Genomic DNA, 23,171 nt, shown 5'->3' on the forward strand with positions numbered 1-23,171 from the left:
ATGATGGCATTTTTATAAAACTCATCAAATATAAGCCAATAGTTCCCAAACTAGGCTTACAGTAAGTATATCTCAGCCCTGCAAATTACCTCACACTCAGATATAGCGGAATCTTCGTAAGGAGAAACCCTACCTTAAGTGATGACAAACTGATGAAATATATTGCTCTAGGAATAAGCCCTCTTTTTTTCCTTTATAGAGCAGAAGACAGCCAGTGAAATAAGGGTGGCCAGAATAAGGTATGCCATATTTTAATATGTGATATGCTATGGGAAATTACCATAAGCTAGGTTTTGCTTTTATTTTTAAATTTCTACCTACATATCTGGTTTTATTACAATTTTACAAATATTTACATTTAACAAAGCACTCTTTCATATAAGTAGGAGTTCTCCAATATTTCAAATATACTGCTAACATATGGGCCTCATTTCCTTGGCTGAAGCTAATAAAAGACAGGAAGAGGAATTTTTTCTCAAAGGAATGACTTCATACACTTGTGTTTCTTTCTTTTTTTTTTTTTTTTCTTTAAATTCTGGTGATCCACCCTCCATTCCCACGAAAAAAGAGCTAAAGTAAAGCTGAAAATTAAAAGTAAAGTCTTAAAACAAGAGATATCAAGTGACTTGTCCTACCCAATTGCAGAAGACCCCCTGAAAGACTTGGGCACAGCTGTGTTTGAAGCACCATTTATCTCAATTTTATCTATCAGAATTAGTGCCTTTTTCATCACTTTTTGCTCAAAAAGTGCTGCTCTGCAAAGGGAAATGACTGCTTAAAGCTCTTGCAGCTCCATGAGTCCATCCACAATTATTTTTTAATTAATTTTTTTATAAATGTGAACTACAGTTTATTATATTATATGCATTTGATATTCCCACAATGCACTGTGGATGTCTAGAGTGGGAGTTTACAAATCTCACACAATATGCATCTGCTTTGGGGTGTTCATTTTGCCACAAAATGCCATTTGACTAATAGGATATTTTCATGAAGAACACAGCGGTGCCCACGAGAGCTTACTCCCTGGCCACAATTATTTTTAAGGGCTATTTCTTTTCCAGTAAGGTTTTTTTGAAAACAAGTCATGTAGAACAGTGCTCTGGTACCAAAAAAGTAAGAACTGCCAAGTTATTTCCTTGGGCACAAATGAAGCAATCAACAACCATCAAAGAAAATACACAGACAGCCAACCAAAAGCTTATCACGAGATGCTTTGACTAGCCAATTCACAAAGCAGAAGGAAAGCAGTATTCTTTTTGGAGAGAAATGATTATAAACTAAATCACTCGGTCTGAGAGCCAAGAAGTATGCACGAACCAAAAGTAAAGGAGGAGAGAAGAGAAAGAAAGGGGATGGGGAGCAGTGGAAGACATCTACGGCACAAACAGCAGACATTCTATAAGCAGAGAAGAGAGCCAGAAATCAAGGAGAAAGAAAGTTTTGAAGTTTGAGGGGACTGAAATAAAAATAAATTAGATCTTAATAATGCTTAAAAAAAAGCAGGGGCTTTTAAACCTGCTGCATTCAGGGCAAATGCAACCAGCCTAAAACTTCTAGCAACCAAAAACAGGGGAACTAACTTGTTATACATGGTACAGGTAACCCCTAGAACCCAACCTGGCAGATAGAGAATTTTAGAAGTTTGTCTAAACATGGACAGCCTCCATCCAGGATTTCCTGAATTCCATCCAGGAATTCAGATGAATTCCTGAAATATAAGAAAAAACTTTTTTCAACAGTTTATCCATGTAAAAGGCTGGTAAGTAGTCTGCACAGACAGTTTGATGCAAACTTTGTTATTCTGGTTCTCTGCATGTGACAGAAGAGTAACCAGCGCTGAATTTCTTCAAGACTACACTCTTTTTTAAAAATTTATTTATTTATTTATTTATTTTTGGCTGTGTTGGGTCTTCATTGCTGCACACAGGCTTTCTCTAGTTGCAGCAAGCCAGGGGTATTCTTTGTTGCGGTGCGTGGGCTTCTCACTGCGGTGGCTTCTCTTGTTGCGGAGCACGGGCTCTAGGTGCACGGGCTTCAGTAGCTGTGGCACACGGGCTCAGCAGCTGTGTCTCGTGGGCTCTAGAGCGCAGGCTCAGTAGTTGTGGTGCACGGGCTCAGCTGCTCCACAGCATGTGGGTTCTTCCTGGATCGGGGATCGAACCTGTGTCCCCTGCATTGGCAGGCAGATTCTTAACCACTGCACCACCAGGGGAGTCCCAAGACCGCACTCTTAACTATCCTCGTTCATTTAATATGCAGTACAAGCCAGAGGAGGGAATGCACATTTCAGGTTTTTTAATACAGCCAAGTAGGCTCTGAAAACTTAAAAAGACTTTAAGCTGTTTCCAGAGTTCAAAAACCTTTCTGGGGGGGAATCGCAAATAGCTGATAAACTATCTAAAACAGATATGACAATATAACTGAATACAATGAATTTGAAACCAAAGGGAATAAAGAATTTTTCTAATTCATTTTTTAAACAATTTATTCAGATTCAAAGTAGTCACATAGATTGAACAGCGACCAGAGACTGCACACATTCCCCACTGCATAAACCATACTGAGTAAAATGGAATTACAGATTTTTAATAACAAGCTATTAAATGGAAAAAAAGTCACAATGTTAGAAAAGGATGTTAAATCTAACGCATGTGAACCACATCTGAAGTTCTGAGTCTGCATTAGAAGAAGTCCTCATATATCTGTAAATTTCCAAATATCCCCCCATCAGTGTGGCTCAAATTCAAGAGCAGGTGAGATGTGAGAGAGAACCACGCTCAGGATCCATGTAATATTGGAGGTGAGTTCGCATATCCCACATCCAACCTAAAATTTTAAGCAAGCCAACCTCTGGGTAACCTTTGGGTACTAAAAAATCTAAACTGAAAGCCACCAACAGTGACAACATAAAGGATGGATATTAGCTAGCTGTTTCTAACGTGAAATTCATGGTAATCATCCCTGAGGACTTCCAAAGACTTCAGGCTCAATACTGTATGACCTCACAGTATTGAGATCTTACTACAATGAAGGCAAACTATGTGCTCAGACTAGTGCTCTGCGAGTGATTAGAAAGTCAGACACCTAATACGGTATATCAAGCGAGGTGAAAATACAATACACACAGAATGAGCAATACAAAACAGGCTATAATTATAAAGCCAATCTTCAATATAGATACCAAGGTTTCTACAGGGACAATATGAGGGGATGTTTTCTCTGATTAAAATTGTCAGTAGATGACAATATTTAAAGGGCAACTATAAAAACTGAACATACAAGCAGAGAGTTTAATAAACTAAATCAAATATCTAATTATGAATAATATATATGACACAGGTAGTCTAGCATAAATGAATGATAAATATTTGACAAAAGTGACTGGGAATAAGAACTTTAGCATAGTTTTCAATTCAATTCTCCCCTTTCAGTCATCTAATATGTATCAGCAGCATGAATATTGATAGCTTTCCCAAAGCAGGGAGAATCAGACCACGAGCAAAAGGATGAGGACACTATGAATATAAGTTCTGGATCTCTGCAATGAGGGAATTTGAAGCAACACAACAAAAGGGTTCGTGTTAAAGGGGCATGAATAGGAAGGGGAATAGGAGTGAGGGGAAAGTGATTACTCTTTTGCCCCAATGTTTCTAAAGCTTTATGATCAAGGCAAGTATATTTTTAGCATCTTTAACGTAAGTCCAAAATACTGCCACCTTCCACAACCTCCACTGCTACCCTTCTGGTACAAATCACCATCACCTCTCACATGGATCACTGCAATAGGGGTACCCTTGTGCCTCCAGAAGTCAATGTGCCACATAACAGCCAAGTTTCTCCTTTTAATTTTAAGCAGGAGCATGTCGTTCCTCTGCTCAGCATCTTCAAGGGCTTCCTACCTCATTCAGAGTAAAAGTCAAAATTCTTACGATGGGCTATTAATGTCCTATCCAATCTCTGATGGACCTTCCAGCCCAAATTCTCTCTCTGACCTAGGCCCTACTCTTCTCTTCTTGATTATACAACACTCCAGGGACCCACTTGGCATGCTCCAGATTCAGGACCATTGCATTTTGTCTTCACCTGCCCTTTCTCTCACCTCTTTGATGTGGCTTATGCACTCACCTCTTTCAGATCTCTGCCCCAATGTCACCTTCTCATGAAATCTTTCCTGATCACTCTACCCAATGCTGCAACACGCTGACTCCTCTTTTCTGCTTTTTTCCACCACCTTCCATACTATATATATTTTGCTTTTTGTTTACTGTCCTTCTCTTTCTGCAAGAATGCAAACTCCACGTAAGGAGGGTTTTTGGAGGGCCACTTTGTTCACCACAGAATTGCCAGCACCTAGTAAAGTGTTCGTCTTATGATACATGCTCAGTAAGTACTTACAGAATTAATGAATAAACGTCTATCTCTCCAAATACTAAACAGATGATCCGCTTTTTAAAGTCAGGCCCAATTCCTTTTTAATTTCTGTGCTCTCAGCCATCTCTAAAGTACACAGTTCATGCTCAACACATGTTAAATTAACCAACCATTTACCTGTATCCTACTAGCATAAGGAAACAGAATACACTATATAGGAAGGATTTCATTTTCTCTATGGCTGCTGGTAAGTGCACATTACTAGAAAACAGTGATGAAAAGGTGCTTCATCTCTGCTCCCATTTTAACTGAGAAAGTTTTCTGTTGCTGTTATTGTTTCTTTTAAAGCAAATGATTGGGCCAAACACCATGTTTTACATAGGTAGCCTTTTCACTGTAAAGTGAGATACATGTGAAACTAATTATAACTAGTAGAAGACAGTAACACAGCCTATAAATTTTATGTATAGTCTTACAGATCTCATTTACAGACAAAGATCTCACTGACACAAAAGTAATAATTTCACCATGAGATGTTTATTCTACGGATATGTCCTCCAATTCTACTCTTGTAAGTAGTGGTAAATTTAGTACTGCTCAGTGCATAGGAAAATGAAAGACTAATTACCTAACAAGAGCCAATGCTTCCACATCTGAACAAATAAAATCTTTGGTGAATGGGGGAGTTTACTGCCCTTATCCAGAGCAATGCAATGGACCTTTGGAAAGTTTTAGTTATCATAAAAATCTTGAAATCTATATGTACATCAAGCTTTGATTACTGAACATGTTATAATTATTTTATAATCATACAGATGATGTGATTAATAGAATTTTAAAATAATTTAAAAGTATTACTGGACTCAGAGTGGTCTGTTATTTTCTCAATCATGGATATTAGAATATTACATATATATATATATAAAAATATATAAATTAACTGATGTTAAAAGGGAATCCTCATATTCCAAAAGATTGGGAACAACCGCCCTAGGGTTTCCACATCATTCTACATGTAATCTTTCACTTTCAGAGATAACATTACTTAATGGTTACATTAATAAAGTATGATGCAAATATTACTACACAGTTGAAGGCATGGAGGTAATGTGTGGCTAAAATGCTTCAGTTCAGACTCAACCATAAAGGGACTGGACTGCTAAGCTTGATTTGACTCCACAGGAAGTAAGAACCATCACAGGATTTACCAAGAAGGGTGGGGATGGTGGTGGTGGATGTATGTGCAACAACCAATGAGGTAACTGTACCTTCAAATAAATCTAACAGCACTGTGAAAGGACGGCTAGGAGTGGAAACAACTAGAGGCTACTTTGTGATAGTCCAGATAAAAGCTGAGCACTTGGACCACACAGCACTGACGATAAGGTAAGAAAAGTGGTGGACTGCCTTAAGTCTGTGAAAGGATTGGAAAAACTGCATTTAAGAGTGAGGGAAAGGAAATAAATTTAACATGAGAAGATAGGTGGACAGAAACCCAAGAAAAAATTCTTTTTTTATTTTATTTTGTTATTAGAAAAAAACAGTTTAGCTGTGTTAAATTTGGACATCTGGAGGTGTCCAAGTAGAGATGTCCAACAGGGGTGTGAAATTAAACCTCAGAAAGAGATTGTACACAGAGCTGGAGATCTGGGAGTTAGTGGCTTAAGGTGGTTAAAGACTTCAAAAAGTGAGAAGAAAAAGGGAACGCTGAATAAAGAACCTGGAGGACGGGACTTGCCTGGTGGTCTGGTGGTTAAGAATCCGCCTTCCAATGCAGGCGACACGGGTTCGATCCCTGGTTGGGAACTAAGATCCCACATGCTGTGGGGCAACTAAGCCCACGTGCCACAACTAATGAGTCCACGCTCGTCACAACTAGAGAGAAGGCCACATGCTGCAACGAAGAGCCCACGTGCCACAACTAAGACCCGATGTGGCCAAAAATAAATAATTAATTAATTTAAATAATAATGTCAAAAAAAAAAGAACCCGGAGGACACCAAAATCAGACCAGCGAGCAGGAGTATAACCAGGGAAGGAGGATAAAAGGAATATGAGATAAGATGACAGAATTTATTACAATGGTTCTTATGGAAATATTAAAGATGAAATTCAACTGATGGTTAAGTTTGATATTTGATTTAGAATTAAAAACTGAGAGTTTAGAGAACACTTTTTACTTGGTTTCATGTTTACAAAATATTATTTCCCTCTGATTAAAACTTTGTGAGTTCCCAAAGTAAGCCTTCTCCAATAGTCCCCTAGGCAAAGTTTCTGAGCTGGTGAGTCGTATTCTTCCTTCACATACCTTCAACGAACTTAGGTTGAAGGTGACAAGTGGATACCTCACTGACTTCAAGCAATAACAGTAAGATGATGCTGATAACCCGAAAGCCAACAACAGAAAATGAAGATCATTTTCTGGAAAGAAGGAATACATTTGCTTTGGTTTTTGATTACAGTCTACACATGGTTATTATGGAAGCCTAGGGGTCATGACAATACATACGTCTTTGCCTTATTTTTATGAAAAAGATAAAAAGGAGCCCCCAACCTCTTAATTTTCTGCTCACATGGAAACTTTAGAACTCAAGGAGTCCATTTCCATTTAATTCTATGCCTTAAAACAATCATCTCTTTATCTATAGCACAATACAATAATTGACTTCCATCTATACTCTTACACGGCTAAGAGAATTGATTAAGCTGTTTGGTATATTCTATTTAAAGTAGCAATGAAATATGATTTTCCTCAAAAATAGCATATTTTAGCACCTCACATGTTGAATTTCAAGTTATTTGGGAAATTTCACTATCCACAACACCTCATTACCTAGCAATGCTACACAGAGTTGGGCACTGTCTTATCATTTTGCTACTAGTAATTCATTACCCATCTTTTCAAGCCAGAAATCTGGAATTCATCCTAGAGTCTCCTTTTCTCTAACCTCCAACGATTGATCATTCACCACAGTTAAGCAGCTCTCAACATTTTTTCTCCACCACCATTGTCCCTTGTCCAAGTTTTAAGACATTAACTAAATTGATTCTGCCCCAAATTATAATGAACAGATTTGGGGCTGACGTCTAGATATTTAATATCTTGTAATAATATATTCTGCCCTTGCAATACTAAAAGGCGCAAAAGACAGCATGCCAATGTGAAATCAAAGAAGTGCTCCTTCCCAAAAAGCCTCTTAACGATGTCATTCTATCATCATCTTATCTAGGAAGACGTGCCTCCAGTTATTCCAAATGCTAAGTTCTCCCACAACCCACGGGCCTGTGTTAGATTTCCATCCCTTTTTTCTGCTTAACATGACTGGATAAGAAAGTCTTAAGTTTTCAGAAGTACAAAAGCAGCAAAGCCCTAATCTCAGTAAGGTAAAATGTTCATATGATCTTGATTGTATTATAAATAAGATAAAGGAACAAATCTATTCACATAATTATAATGAGTTTCTTTTATAAGTTTTTACTGAGTCAAAAATCGCTAATTTAGCATTTTGCTATAATCCAAAAATACAATAAAAATTTAAAAAGCAAAACAGTTACCTGAGGAGAGTCAAAAGGATATCGACTACTAAACTTAAATAGAAGTTGAAATTTTTCCCCTTCATATAAGGTACCTGGTGCACCTTCCATATCTACAATCCACCTAGAATAGAAAAAAAAAAAATTAAACTTCAGTTATAAAGGATTGGGGTGAGAAGGAGAAAAGAGAACACCAAGTATTCCTCTATGCCAGGCACTGGGACAAGAGTCATTCGTGTATAACAACACTCTTTATCCTCCCAACAATCACAGGAGTAGGTATTAATACCCCTGGCCCTATTTCCTTCTCTGACACTCCAGTTAAATAGCCAGATCAAGGTGAGACAGCTAACAAAGGACAGAGCCAGATTTTAACCCAGGTCTGGAAAAAAACCAAACTAAAACCCAACTGAGGTGTGCTGACACCAGAGCCTGCACTCTTCCTACTCGATTTATGCTACCCTATTTTTTCAGACTATCTTTACAATTATGGAAAAGATTTTATAGATAACATCAAACTAATCAATTGCCTTTCTGATATCAATTATTTTAGAAGCTATGAGAGAAATCAGTATCAGCAATGACTACAGAGAACCGTAGCTATCAGACCAATTTTCTCATCAGCATTCTAGAGAAGGCTAAACAGGAAAAAGGAAGCTAACTTGACATCAGTACACTTACTCTGATAGCTAGTTAAGGCTCCAGAAGGCCCTTCCTTTGTCTCTCATTATGTTTCAACTGTTTAATAAAACCCCAAATAGATTTCTATGGCATCTATGTAAGCTTACTTTGTTTTCATATATAACAATCATGAATATAAATCTGTTTATAATTATATTCTTATAACAAGAACTATCTCTTGTTCTTTTTTTTTTTTTTTTTTTTTGCGCTACGCGGGCCTCTCACTGCTGTGGCCTCTCCCGTTGCGGAGCACAGGCTCCGGACGCGCAGGCTCAGCGGCCATGGCTCACGGGCCCAGCCGCTCCGCGGCACGTGGGATCCTCCCGGACCGGGGCACGAACCCGTGTCCCCTGCATCGGCAGGCGGACTCTCAACCACTGCGCCACCAAGGAAGCCCTGTCTCTTGTTCTTTTAAAAAAAAAAAAGTGCGGGTAGAGGAATAGAGATTATTATGACCGAGATGACAGGGCAGAATTTAGAAGCAAAATGAGCTCCTAACTATACCCATGCCACTTATAATTATTGTATACGTGGTCAATTCCTTTAATCTTATACTTTTCAGGTATAAAAACTTATTATTTTAAATACAGGGAAACAAAAGGAAGATTGAGGATATACTGTTGGGGTTCTGTTGAGCACCTCACATATTATGGACTTAGGAATATGTAAAATAATAAATGTGCTTATTCTCTGAAAGCAATCAGGCTGGAACACATATAAACCCTTAAGAACATGGTTATTCATTTTCACAATGCACGCTAAATACCTTATATGGTAATAAAAGATGCGACCACAGACCCAAGAGGCAATATTTTACAGTAAAATTAGACAGATCTGTCCCTTAAATAGCTGTGGGGCCCTGAGTAAGCTGTTTTATCTCTCCTGTTTTAAGTACTTCAATTGTAAAATAGTTATTTTTAAAAATTAACCGCTAAAGCTAAAAAAAAGTCACCTTGAAGTGTTGTTGGAAAGATACATCACGTTACATATGCAAAAAACCTAGTACATTCCTGACATCAGAACAGTACACAGTAAATAAAATATAATGCAAAAGCTGCATTAAAAAAACAAAAACAAAAAACCTATTCTCTTTAAAACTAGGTCCTTCCTCCTAATCAAACTTATAAGCTTTTGCAGCACAGCACAGGAAACCATCAACAAAATGAAAAGACAACCTACAAACTGGAAGAAAATATTTGCAAACAATGAGATGGATGAGGGCTTAATTTCCAAAATATACAAACAGCTTATACAACTAAATATCAAAAAAACAAACAATCCAATCAAAAAATAAGCAGAAGACCTAAACAGACATTTCTCCAAAGAAGACATACAGATGGCCAACAGGCACATGAAAAGATGCACCGAATCGCCAATTATTAGAGGAATGCAAATCAAAATTACAATGAGGTATCACCTCACACAAGTCAGAATGGCCATCATCAAAAAGTCTACAAATAATAAATGCTGGAGAGGGTGTGGAAAAAAGGGAACTCTGCTACACTGTTGGTGGGAATGTAAATTGGTACAGCCACTAAGAAAAACAGTATGGAGGTTCCTTAAAAAACTAAAAATAGAATTACCATATGATCCAGAAATCTCACTCCTGGGCATATACCCAGACAAAACTGTAATTCAAACTATAGTTCATATATATGAACTATATATGTTCATAGCACTGTTCACAACAGCCAAACATGGAAACAACCTACATGTCCATTGACAGATGAATGGATAAAGACGTGGTAGATATACACAATGGAATACTACTGAGCCATAAAAAACAACGAAATAAGGCCATTTGCAGCAACATGGATGCAACTAGAGATTATCACACTAAGTGAAGTAAGTCAGAAAGAGAAAGACAAATACCATATGGTATCACTTACATGTGGAATCTAAACTATGGCACAAATGAACCTATCTACAAAACAGAAACAGACTCATAGAGAACAGACGTGTGGTTGCCAAGGGGGAAGGGGGAGAGAGAGGGATGGACTGGGAATTTGGGGTTGGGAGATGCAAACTATTACATTTAGAATGGATAAACAACAAGGTCCTAATATATAGCACAGGGAACTACATTCAATATCTTGTGATAAACCATAATGGAAAAGAATATAAAAAAAGAATGTATACATGTGTATAACTGAGTCACTTTGCTGTACAGCAGAGATAGGTACAAAATTGTAAATCTATTATACTTCAAAAAATATATATATATATAAAACCAAAAACAAAAAGATGTACATATATACAATGGAATATTACTCAGCTACAAAGAAGAATGAAATATTGCCATTTGCAGCAACATGGATGGACCTAAAAATTATCATAGTAAGTGAAATAAGTCAGACAGAGAAAGACAAATATTATATGATACTTCTTATATACGTGGAATCTAAATAAATAATACAAATCAACTTACTTACAAAACAGAAACAGACTCACAGACATAAGAAACAAACTTATGGTTACCAAAGGGGAAAGGGGAGGGGAAGGGAAAAATTAGGAGTATGGGATTAACAGATACACACCACTATAGATAAAATAGATAAACAACAAGGATTTACTGTGTATAATAGCACAGCGACCTATATTCAGTATCTTATAACTTATAATGGAAAAGAATCTGAAGCTGTATACCTGAAACTAACACAGCATTGTAAATCAACTAAAGTTAAATTTAAAACAAACAAACAGGGACTTCCCTGGTGGTCCAGTGGTTAAGACTCCATGCTTCCACTGCAGGGGGCACAGGTTCGATCCCTGCTCAGGGAAGTATGATCCCGCATGCCACATGGTGCAGCCAAAAAACAAACCAACAACAACAAAAAAACCCACCACCACCACCAACCAAAAAAAAACACCACCAAACTAGGTCCTTCCTAGCCATGAACATCCCTTTTTAGCCCCACCCCCCACTCCCACCTACTATGCTGGGATAGTCCAAGAAAAAAATCACAGGACTTCTTGGTGCCCTTTCGTTCTGTTTATAAGGCAATTCTTAGGACACATAATGTACCATAAATTGACATGTGACCTATCCAAGCATAGCTCTTAAATAACAGCTAAGAGACACCTTGCAATATATGGGTTTAATAGGTCAAAGAAGGCATACTTCTCAACATTGTGCAGGATAATTTAAAACAACGTTTTGCTAATTTAAAAAGTAACATATGTTCACTATAGAAAATTTACATAAGCATAAATAAAACAAAAATCACCCAAAGATAATCACTGTTAAAGTTTTTAGGGTACATTTCATTCTAGTCATTTTGCAGTTTCTATATCAATGGACTCCAAGTCCAGAAGAGTTGCATTTAGGTGCACACTTAAATTACATTACATTCAAATCATCAATGTTCACGATTCCAGTCACAAGCACACACGCCCCAGAGTAAGGATGATGGGAGAAGTCTCACTTCTTAACCTCCTGTGAATACCCATTGTTCTGTGATTCTAATGTTTAAAACAGGTATTTTTCACACATTCATGGCTCCTAATGAAAGAAACAGCCATCTATGCCACTCTGAAGGAAAAACTAGCTTTGTGGATATATTAATATAGGATATATACCAATACAGCCTCTCTCAAGGGATGTTCAAAGGCAATTATGACTACACAAAATTTCTGCCTTACATGATATGATGTCTATGGACTGTAACTCAAGGGGTGCCATTTTACTTTACTACATTGAGAAACCATTTCCCTACTTAATTAGTTCTAAGTCAATCTTTCTGTATCTCTGTTCCTTCCTTAGGACAGCATATAGTTGATTTATTAGGTCAAAGGATATGATACGCATATATATATATATTTTTTTTTTTTTTTTGCGGTACGCGGGCCTCTCACTGTTGTGGCCTCTCCTGTTGCGGAGCACAGGCTCTGGACGTGCAGGCTCAGCGGCCATGGCCCACGGGCCCAGCCGCTCCGCAGCATATGGGATCTTCCCGGACCGGGGCACGAACCCACGTCCCCTGCATCGGCAGGCAGACTCTCAACCACTGCGCCACCTGGGAAGTCCCAATACGCATATTTTTTAAGGTCTACATGCTACCAAACTGTCTTCCACAAAGCTTAACGTGCTTTCATCGTCTTCGTTTACCCATATACCCCATCCCATATAATCCCACTTAAACAACATTTTTTTTTTCTGTATTTTGGCCACACTGCACAGCTTGCAGGAGTTTAGTTCCCAGACCAGGGATTGAACCTGGGATGTGGTGGTGAGAGTGCCGAGTCCTAACCACTGGACTGTCAGGGAATTCCCCAAGTAATAATTAATTTTTTCAAAATAGGTCAGTAGTTACATCAAAACATTGCTTTTTTGCCTTATCTGTGATTGCTCTGATGTCTATCTTTTGCTTCAGCTTCTGCCGTGGCCTGATTAAAGAAACTAAAGAACTGAATAGGAAAAAGTATACATACAATAGTATTTTAAAATCAGCATTTATTTCCTGTTAACTATATGCATCTCTTTCAACTAGATTAATATTTGGTTTGGATTTTCCTGGTGGCGCAGTGGTTAAGAATCCGCCTGCTAATGCAGGAGACACGGGTTCGAGCCCTGGTCCAGGAAGATCCCACATGCCACGGAGCAACTAAGCCTCGTGCGCCACAACTACTGAGCCCACGAGCCACAACTACTGAAGCCCGCATGCCTGGAGCCCGTGCTCCGCAACAAAGAAAGGCCACTGCAATGAGAAGCCCGCGCACCACAACGAAGAGTAGCCCCCACTCGCCGCAACTAGAGAAAGCCCGCGTGCAGCAACAGAGACCCAACACAGCCAAAAATAAATAAATAAATAAATAAACTTATTAAAAAAAATTTGGTTTGTAATTCTTCCACTTTGGAGATAATGCTTCAGTGGAAGGGGAGCCCTAAACACTAGACGGCCAGGGAATTCCCAAGATCTAATTTTTATAAGACTATTTTCATATCCTGGAAGATGGTCTAAAGATAATAAAACTTTTGTGGTTCATTTACAGTAAATTACTTTAAAAGAAAAATTCTTGCCTGACAAACATCTCTAAGTGACAGGTTTACTCTGTAGCAAAGATGCTGTTTATTTTGGTAGTTACACTTTCGGTTGCATTGGGTCTTCATTGCTGCGCGAGCAGGGGCTACTCTTTGTTGTGGAGCACAGGCTCTAGGCACTCGGGCTTCAGTAGTTGCGGCACGTGGTTTCAGTAGTTGTGGCGCATGGGCTTACTTGCTCCTCGGCATGTGGGATCTTCCCGGACCAGGGCTCGAACCCGTGTCCCCTGCATTGGCAGGCGGATACTTAACCACGGCACCACCAGGGAAATCCCAGTAGTTATAATTTGTGGTAGAAATATCTATACAAATATTTCAATCTTAAAATCATAAAATGGTCCTTTAACTTTTTATAACTCATTGTGTTGTGTAGTTCCTCCCCACCCCCCAAAAAATAAAGGTTGAAAGTGGAAACGATTGGTACCTACTTCCTTGAAAACTATAGCGCTAGCTCTTATAGGATATTCTGAGGCAGGTTAACAAAGGTAAAGTGGAAAAAGATGAAAATGGAGTATAATCCACCTGTTTAATGATACAGAACAAAAAACAGTCACTTGTTTAATCATATAGAACAAATGCTTTATACTCTAAATGTCTGCTCCATTTTAAATTCTGTTTGAGATAAATGAAAAGTCAATTGAGAGCCATGAAAAGACATGGAAGAACCTTAAATGAATATTACTAAGTGAAAGAAGCCAGTATGAAAAGGTTACACACTGTGTGATTCTAACTATATGACACTCTGGAAAAGGGAAAACTATGGAGACAGTGAAAAGCCCAGTGGTTGCCAGGGGGTGGTGGGAGGGGAGGATGAACAGATGAAGCACGGAGGATTTGTAGGGCAGTGAAAGTGCTGTATGACACCATAATGACGACACATGGCGCTACGCCATTTGTCCAAATCCACAGAATGCATCAAGAGTGAATTGTAGTGTAAACTACAGACTTTGAGTGATTATGACATGTCAGTGTAGGATCATCAGTTCTAACAAATGTGCCACTCTGGTGGGGGATGCTGATAAATTAGAAGCTATGGCATGTGTGGGAGCAGACGGTCCATGGGAAATCTCTGTACCTTCCACTCATTTGGCAGTGAATCTAAAACTGCTCAGTCAACTGAGAACCCAGCAACGTTTTAAAGAGATCGTTATAGAGCTAGATACTCTACGGTATCTATAGTATGTAGTAATACACACTACATTTTCTTTTTTTTCTTTTTTTCTTTTTTTTGGCTGTGCTGTACAGCATGGGGGATCTTAGTTCCCAGACCAGGGATCAAACCCACGCCCCCTGCAGTGGAAGCATGGAATTCTAACCACTGGGCCACCAGGGAAGTCCCCCATACTACATTTTCAAACATCAGTATATCCATTCAAACATCAACATGCCCTTTCTTCATATGCCTTTTCTTAAAGCTTGGCTCCTGTCTTAAGTACTGACTCAAATGTCAAAGTCAAAGGTAACCAAAATTGTTTCTTCTGAAAATAAATATGTCCCTGTTGCGTGAGCTTTGGTCACTTTTGCTCTTTGGACCCAGAATATCACTAAATATTTGAATTGTTCAATTTGTCCTACAAGTTGGTCTATAGTAAACTTTTTCTTGTTGGCTTCTACCCCTTTTACAGTTTTGGAGTTTTTTTTTTAAGGAGAGAGTCAACTGCTTAAAAATTTCCCATTTTAGAACATTTACCCTTGTCTAACAGAATTGTGAAATCAAAGGAGTGGTAAGGATAGACCACACTGGGTTGTGCAATCTTAGGATGATACTCTTGAAAACACTTTAAACTAATTCAAATGCTCATTTTTAACAGAGGGGACCCATACCTCTACGCTGCTTGGCACATACCTGGGAAGAGACTTCAGCTCCACTCCCACGGCAGGAGCTAAATTCGAGAATACTTCTATGTCCTCCTCTACCCTTCACTTCTTCATCCTCATGGAAAAGCTTCTTATTATTAAATGAGATGCTAAGAGTCTGACATTCATTCAGCTACCCTTCTGTAAAGAAAGCAACTACGTAGTATGTTCAGGGGACAGGGATAGAGATACCTCTTGACTGTCATTCTCTTCAGAGCCTTAAATGTTTTTGAAAAGCCTGATAAATAACCTCATACCAAACTGCTCTATTACAGGTGAAGAACATTTCATAACAAAGTCAGACCAAAGTTTTTAAACGCTGCCTCATTAGCAGGAAACTTTTATAAAACCAAATTGTATATATAAATGCACAGAATAAGATCTGTTTACGGTACTTACCTCTTGGTGGAAGAGAATGGGATGAAATAAGAAAATAATTCTGTATTTTTAAAATGAGTATATATTCAAACACTACATTGATAACAAAAGAAAAACAAACAAGTACTTTAAAACTTAAACACTTACTGTGTAATTGAATTTTGAACACTCTTTTCATTTAAAGTCATTCCGGGAGGTGGGTCATTTTGCAAAGCCAACAGTTCTTTCTGTAGTCGTTTCTAGAAAAGAATATCAATAATAACTTGTACTTTTTTTCCTTACAACATAATATACTTGTATTCACACAGTATGAAATCCTTGATTAAACTTCGTCCAAATGCTCATGCCTTTTCTTTTACAAGCCCCTTACATCTTCTATATATTTTACATGCCTAATTCTCAAATTTTTAATTGCCTGTCCTATAATTCACAATCTATTGTCAAAATATTTCTAAATATATTTGTAAACATAGATGCTGTAAAGTGGTTATGAAGAGCAGCCAGCTACCTATAACACTTCAAAACTACTCCATTAAAGTTATAAGGTTATAAATGCTTAAAAGTTTTAGCAGGGTTTCCTTTACTGCTTTTCAATTATAAAAACCACAGTTCTCCATAATCCTTAAAGAATGCATCATTTCAGACAGACAGGCTTTCCAGAAGAACTATATTAAGTTAAAAAGTCTTTTGAAAAAGTTTAAAATAATTTTAATTTACAATTTACAGCCCCTGTTTATTTTCTTAAAATAGGATCATTCACATATAATTTAATCTTTCAACAGCAGAATATAACATACCAGGGCCTGAGATACATAGTTATTTTTTCATATACTAGATGCCCCAAAATAGCTATGTATTTGCATTCTTGTTTGTACAGCTTTTAGTGTTCAATTCTTCCCTTGTTATCATCAGTGGACATTATTTTTCAGTATAAAGCAAAACAGAAACCACAGCAGCCCATAATTTACAGGTTTAAAAGCAAAATAACCAATGTTATTAGAAGTGCATGTAACATTATAAAGATTCTTAATGAACATCTTTTCTTGGATTAAAGCACACAAGCATGGATTTCTGTTCAGAACTCCAAACAACTCTCTTCTTAAAAGCTAGTTTCTGATTTCTCTAGACAGTGAAATATTACTATCAATACAGCAATGTTTCTAGATCTTTTCAATTCATAATGCCTTTAAATAAGCTTACCACCATCTAACAACACTACAGGATAGAAAACTCCTCCCGTCTTTGCAGAGAATCAATGGCTCTTTAAATTGCCAAAAGCGAAAACTTTTCCTCAGATGGTGCAATATCATAACTGCTAGTAACATGGAAAATAAGATATCAACTAATTGCAATTTCTGACCTCAGCTGCCTTCTAAAATGCAAAATTACAAGTTGAAAATGAGTTTAGAAAAATTTTAATTATCCAAAATATAGAAATAAAGCTGCATAAACAATTTGTTTTGAATAAAGGAGGATTATATTTGTGGTAAGTGTCTTATGTTAGAAGAGGGTTTTTAATTTATTCTACCTCTGTCAACAAACGTGGGTTCTGTGATCAAGTAAATTTTCAGAAACACTGGGCTCAACAACAACAAAAAAAGAGGATTTTGTTTTAAAGCAGGAATTCTCAGAGACTTCTGATATACGAACTTGCACAATGATTCTCTAAGGGGAGGAAGATAACATACAGGCTTCCAAAAGTGCTGGAATCCTCTCAGTGTAGGACACCTTTCAATGACTACATTTTGGGAAACACTGCTGTGGAAATCCTCCAGATCTTGAAAACTTTACTAAGACAAGGAAGACAGCCCTTGTTATTGAATTAAGATATAAAAGAAGGTCGATTTGCATAGCTACCAACTGAAACAGGATATAAAGGCAAGTTAAGAAGAATCATGTTGGTGTAAGTATTCCTAGGTCTCGTGAAGAGCACTGTGGAAAAAGAAAAGTTTCCCCACCCTGACACTACCTCTTATAGGTCCACAAAGAAAGGGGCCTGTGGTATAGTCAAACTCCAAGAGAATCTCCAAGTAACTGCCTCCTGGTATTCACATCCTAGTGTAGTTCCCTCCCACACTGTACCAGAGTTGGTCTGTGTAACCGACAGAATACAGCAGAAATGATGGTGTATCACTCCCAAGATGAGGTTCTGAAAGATTATGATTTACATCTGGGTCATTCTCTCCAGAATCACTTGCCATATTGTGAACAGTCCAATTCAGAGGCCTACGCGGTAAGGTTAGGGCTGCCTGCCAATAACCATGGATGATTTGGAAGAATCTCCAAACTGGAATCTCCAATTCCAGCCAAGATTTCAGATGACTGCAGCTGGGGCCAGTATACTGCCTGCAAACTCAAGCCAGAATCCAACTCTCTGCTTCAAGACCCTTCGAATTACATGGGATTATAAATGCTTGTTCTTTCCAATCACTAAATTTGGGGGCACTGTGTCACACAGCGAGAGATGATTAATATAGAACCTCTGCTCCCACCTCTCCCCATCAGAAGGGGCTATCATCCACTTCATCATTTCAATTTCAGTATCACAGGTCAGAATCCAAGACATTCACTGGAGCATGGTTTTTAATGGAGGGGTGGAGTCACTACATTAAAAAGACAATTCATGCCAGTCCCTTACTGTCTCTGCTCTCAGGCCATAAACTACCTTGCACATCCACATCCTCTGCAATACAGAGACAGAGCAGGACGGACATTTGGGGGGTTAATGAGTATTTACTAAGCACACTAATAAAACGAATGATTTACCAGTGTACAAATAAAACTTACGGGGGGGGGGGGGGGGGTGGAAATAAAGAGTAGAAAGTCAAACAGTGTGTCTGGCAGGCTCATGGAAACAGGGAATTCACTCTTAGGGATCCTTCCTGGAACAATAATCATTGAAGAGGGCAGGAAGTGTCTTTAAGTAAGCAAACAGGTCCCTCAAGGGCCCTCTGGCTCTTCTAAGAAACTGGTTCTAAGAACCCTGAATGTGAACACAGAAGCTAAAAAAGGAGGACTTAAAAGAGTTCAATGTAAAAATAAAGGAAAATTCATACTCACTTGAGAATGTGAAGAACTAGCATAACTGTTTAGAGATACCATGTGTTTAGAGATCATACCATGTAGCATCTATCAACAGAAAGCTATCATCCTATGAGGAAGCATTCACCTCCTAACTTTGAAGACAAAGTGTTAGCAAAAGTAGATGAGAAACACGTGCATTAGAACACTGGCAAAAGCAGTGATACCACCAGATTATTAGACCATCAGGGCAACATTGGCTGCTTTCCTACACAGTGGTGAAAATGAGAGCCTAGAATTGAGATAACTGGAGATAACTGGAAAATAACTGCAGAAGGTAACTAAGTAAAGAAGCAGAACTACTTACAAACTACTGGGAGCTAAGGGGGCTGAAAAATTAACAGTTCCAAAGGTTCATAGCCAAATACCACCCTGTCTGTCCCTAAATCGGAGAGGTATGGGAAAATTAATTACATATATTACAAACGTACCATGGTTCTTTGAATCTAAGACAATCAATCATAAGACACACTATTATTTTATGTAATACTAGGAAAGGAAAACTGCTACCAATTAAACAATTACACACCACTGATTAGACATATATTGATTTCAGATATGTTAAAGTAGGGGAAAAACTGTGCATTAAAAAAATATGATATATGTTATTAATAAAAGTTTGATCTTCCTGGGGACTTCCCTGGTGGCACAGTGGTTAAGACTCCGCACTCCCAATGTAGGGGGCCCAGGTTCAATCCCTGGTCAGGGAACTAGATCCCACATGCATGCCACAACTAAGAGTTCGCATGCAACAACTAAGGAGCTGGCGAGCTGCAACTAAGGAGTCCGCCTGTCGCAACTAAGACCTGATGCAACCAAATAAACAAATAACTATTAAAAAAAGAAAGTGGCTAGAGTAGACAACCCACTTTTAAAAAAAAGTTTGATTTTCCTAACTCTTTAAGTACTAGAACCACCTGAAAAATAAAAATTAATTTTCTGAGTAAATTTAATATGCCTAAAATGATTCTTCTCTCAATATTTAACACGTACCCGGCGATACATGATCTCAATCAATAAATATGCACTTTACTCCCAGACTGTGTACAGCAGTACATCTGTCTTCCAAGGCAAAAAGGCCAGGCCCAGAATCTAAATGTTTTAAAGCATCCCAAATCTAGAGTAAACCTGAAAATTCTATCTAGCCCTCACCTTGCATTGGCTCAAGTCTGGAAAACTCATAGGAATTTGAGCTCTTCTAAGAGATCCAAGTGGGTTTATATACACAGTAAAAAAGATCCTGATGTATCTAAATACCATGAAAAAAAAAAGATTTAACACTTTCAGAACTGGCTTGGCTTTTCAGTGGCTCTATAGTCCAGCCAGCACCTCCCTTTCTCTCCTTCCTCATGAATGCAAATGAATCTAAGGGATATGAATCCACTGAAATTTACTACTTTTGGGGGTAAAAAAACCACTGACAAATTTTGCAGTTAACTATTATCAACCACAAGATGTTGGGAAACAACACAAAACTGAATGTCATTCCTGTATGTCATCATACGATGGTTGAGAATCTCTAAGACTACTGTAACATCCTAGGATGTGTGACCCTGCACTTAAGAGTGACAGAAGTTCAGTTCTTAAAGCTTTTTCCCACTTCAGTACACGTGAGGGATTATTCTTGAGATTTACTCTTCCCTATGACTGGCGCTTACTACAGGGGTCGAGGAGAGTATTTATGTAACATGAAAAGGCTGCCCAGGAGCTTAACGCTTCCTCTTCTGCACTACCACTTCTCCAAGAATCACTAGAGTAGCTAATTCACAGCAAAGGTCAAGTGTGGGGACATAAAAACGCCAACAGAATAAAACAGATACATATATTATTACTCTTAGCCTTATGAGATTTAAAGTCCTCGGAAAGCTCAAGATACAGTTTGGTTTTTTTTGCGGTACACGGGCCTCTCACTGTTGTGGCCTCTCCCGTTGTGGAGCACAGGCTCTGGACGCGCAGGCTCAGTGGCCATGGCTCACGGGCCCAGCCGCTCCGTGGCATGTGGGATCTTCCCGGACCGGGGCACGAACCCGCGTCCCCTGCATCGGCAGGCAGACTCTCAACCACTGCGCCCAAGATACAGTTTTTATACAAAAGAGTAAAAGCAATTTAAAGATCACTTTAAAAACTGTAAACACTATGGGAATTCCCTGGCGGTCCAGTGGTTAGCACTCTGCACTTCCACTGCAGGGAGCACAGGTCTGATCCCTGGTCAGGGGACTAAGATCCCACATGCCGTGTGGGACAGCCAAAAAAGAAAAAAAAAAAAAGTAATCACTATGTTCTAATCAGTCCTGTTCCATTTCCAACTGATAATATCAATGCCTGTCCCAACATAGACCCATAATGTTAAACCAAGTTTGAATATGTTGGCATGATCAGGAAATGAGATAAAATGAAGACTAACACTTTTAAATATCAAAAAAATTTTAAATGAACATGGTAAAACTCTGAACTCTAATACAGATCCCTGACATTATGTGTATTGAACATAATTTAGTCTGTTAATGATTACTCGCAATTATACTCCAATAAAGATGTCAAAAAGTTTTTTTTAAAATAATGATTACTCTATTGTGACATCCTCAGACAACAGTGAGGTCTACAAGCCCACATGATCCTTCAGTATATAGTTCTGATAGCTTGATAGCCCCAGTTTTCACTTTTTTTAACTGTCATCTGCTCTTTGACTATCAATAACTTGTCATAATGTCTAACATCTAGTCACTGACATTCTCTTTCTTTCTCCTCTTTTCTTTGTCTTTTATTTGCTGTTTCCCCCTCCCTAGCCCCACCATACATTACCAAGCAAAAGGGTTTACTTATTTTGGTGAATATATCACATTATTTCGTGTAACAAATCCTAACCAATCTTCAGTGCTGGCATTTAACATTGGCTAACACTTATTGCTTCATTTGCTCTTAAACCATACTATACTTCCTCACTGAAATTAACCGGAGAAATTAGGTACAATTTTTCCAAGTCCTCATAAAATGAAAAGCACAGCCCAGTAACAGGTCCACAGACCACACTATGTGTAGCACAGTGCTAAAACATGGTGTTTCATCCCAGTGATGCCATCTTTACCCCTTCGGCTTCTGATCATTTTCATCAATGCTCATGCTTATGTATTAGTTAAAGTTTCTGCTTTTTCAGACAGCTGAGGATGATGAGTATGACTGCATAAAAAAGTACTACTACAGCTGTATGACAGAGAACATTAGTGTTTAATGAAGAATACCACACTCAATGAAATGCTCTTAATTTTAAAGAAAGGAAAAATATACTAAGTCTTTTTTTTAAATTTATTTATTCATTTTAATTTTTGGCTACATTGGGTCTTTGCTGCTGCATGCGGGCTTTCTCTAGTTGCAGCGAGCGGGGTGCAGGCTTCTTTGTTGTGGGGTGCAGGCTTCTCATTGTGGTGGCTTCTCTTGTTGCAGAGCACAGGCTCTAGGAGCACGGGCTTCAGTAGCTGTGGCACACGAGCTTCAGTAGTTGTGGCTCGCGGGCTCTAGAGCGCAGGCTCAGTAGTTGTGGCACACGGGCTTAGTTGCTCCGCGGCATGTGGGATCTTCCCGGACCAGGGCTCGAACCCATGTCCCCTGCATTGGCAGGCGGATTCTTAACCACTACGCCACCAGGGAAGCCCCTAGACTAAGCATTTTAAATAGCATCCTAAAAAGCTCATTCATATATAAAACAGTTCAGCTTCTAAACTAATGTATTTGTGTAAGTATCATCCCACACTAATATATGTTGAAACCAAGCCACAAAATATTTAAATGATACTCTTATGGTTATGAATCAAAACCAGGAGAGAATATATCCCTCTTAGATACTAATAACGGCAGTACATCAATGGACAAACTGACAAGATTCCTGGCCCTGTAAAGCTTAAACTCTAGTGAGGGAAGAGAGTTAATAAATAATAACAAAAACAAATAAGTGTATGGTATATTAAAATGTGATGAAAAATGGAGCAAGTTAAGGAGTTGGAGAGTTAGGCCTCACATCTTGTAAAATTTTATTTAAAACTGACACTTTGAGAAACTATTCTAAAGGGTAGAAATCCTTATTTAGGGTAGGAAGAAATATAAACAAGAGTGGGGAAAACATTAAAAATTTAGAGCTATACAACAATGATTGCTAATGCAACTGTACATAAAATGTCCAACATGTTTTCTGTAATTTCATCTAACAATCAACTAAAGGTGGAAGGTTAAC

General features: G+C 38.3%; 1 protein-coding gene across 1 annotated transcript in view; it reads right to left on the reverse strand.

Annotated features, from left to right (window-relative positions):
* UBE2W (ubiquitin conjugating enzyme E2 W) overlaps positions 1-23,171 on the reverse strand; it is a 70,460-nt gene that overhangs the window by 12,951 nt on the left and 34,338 nt on the right. Inside the window, exons 2-3 of the mRNA XM_060116126.1 lie at positions 16,013-16,104; positions 7,930-8,032 (exon numbers count right to left, since the gene is read on the reverse strand). Coding sequence (XP_059972109.1) covers positions 7,930-8,032; positions 16,013-16,104 — 195 coding nt within the window. The remainder of the gene's footprint in view (positions 1-7,929; positions 8,033-16,012; positions 16,105-23,171) is intronic.

The sequence above is a fragment of the Mesoplodon densirostris genome, chromosome 13 (assembly GCF_025265405.1).
Source record: "Mesoplodon densirostris isolate mMesDen1 chromosome 13, mMesDen1 primary haplotype, whole genome shotgun sequence".
Lineage (NCBI taxonomy): Eukaryota > Metazoa > Chordata > Mammalia > Artiodactyla > Ziphiidae > Mesoplodon > Mesoplodon densirostris.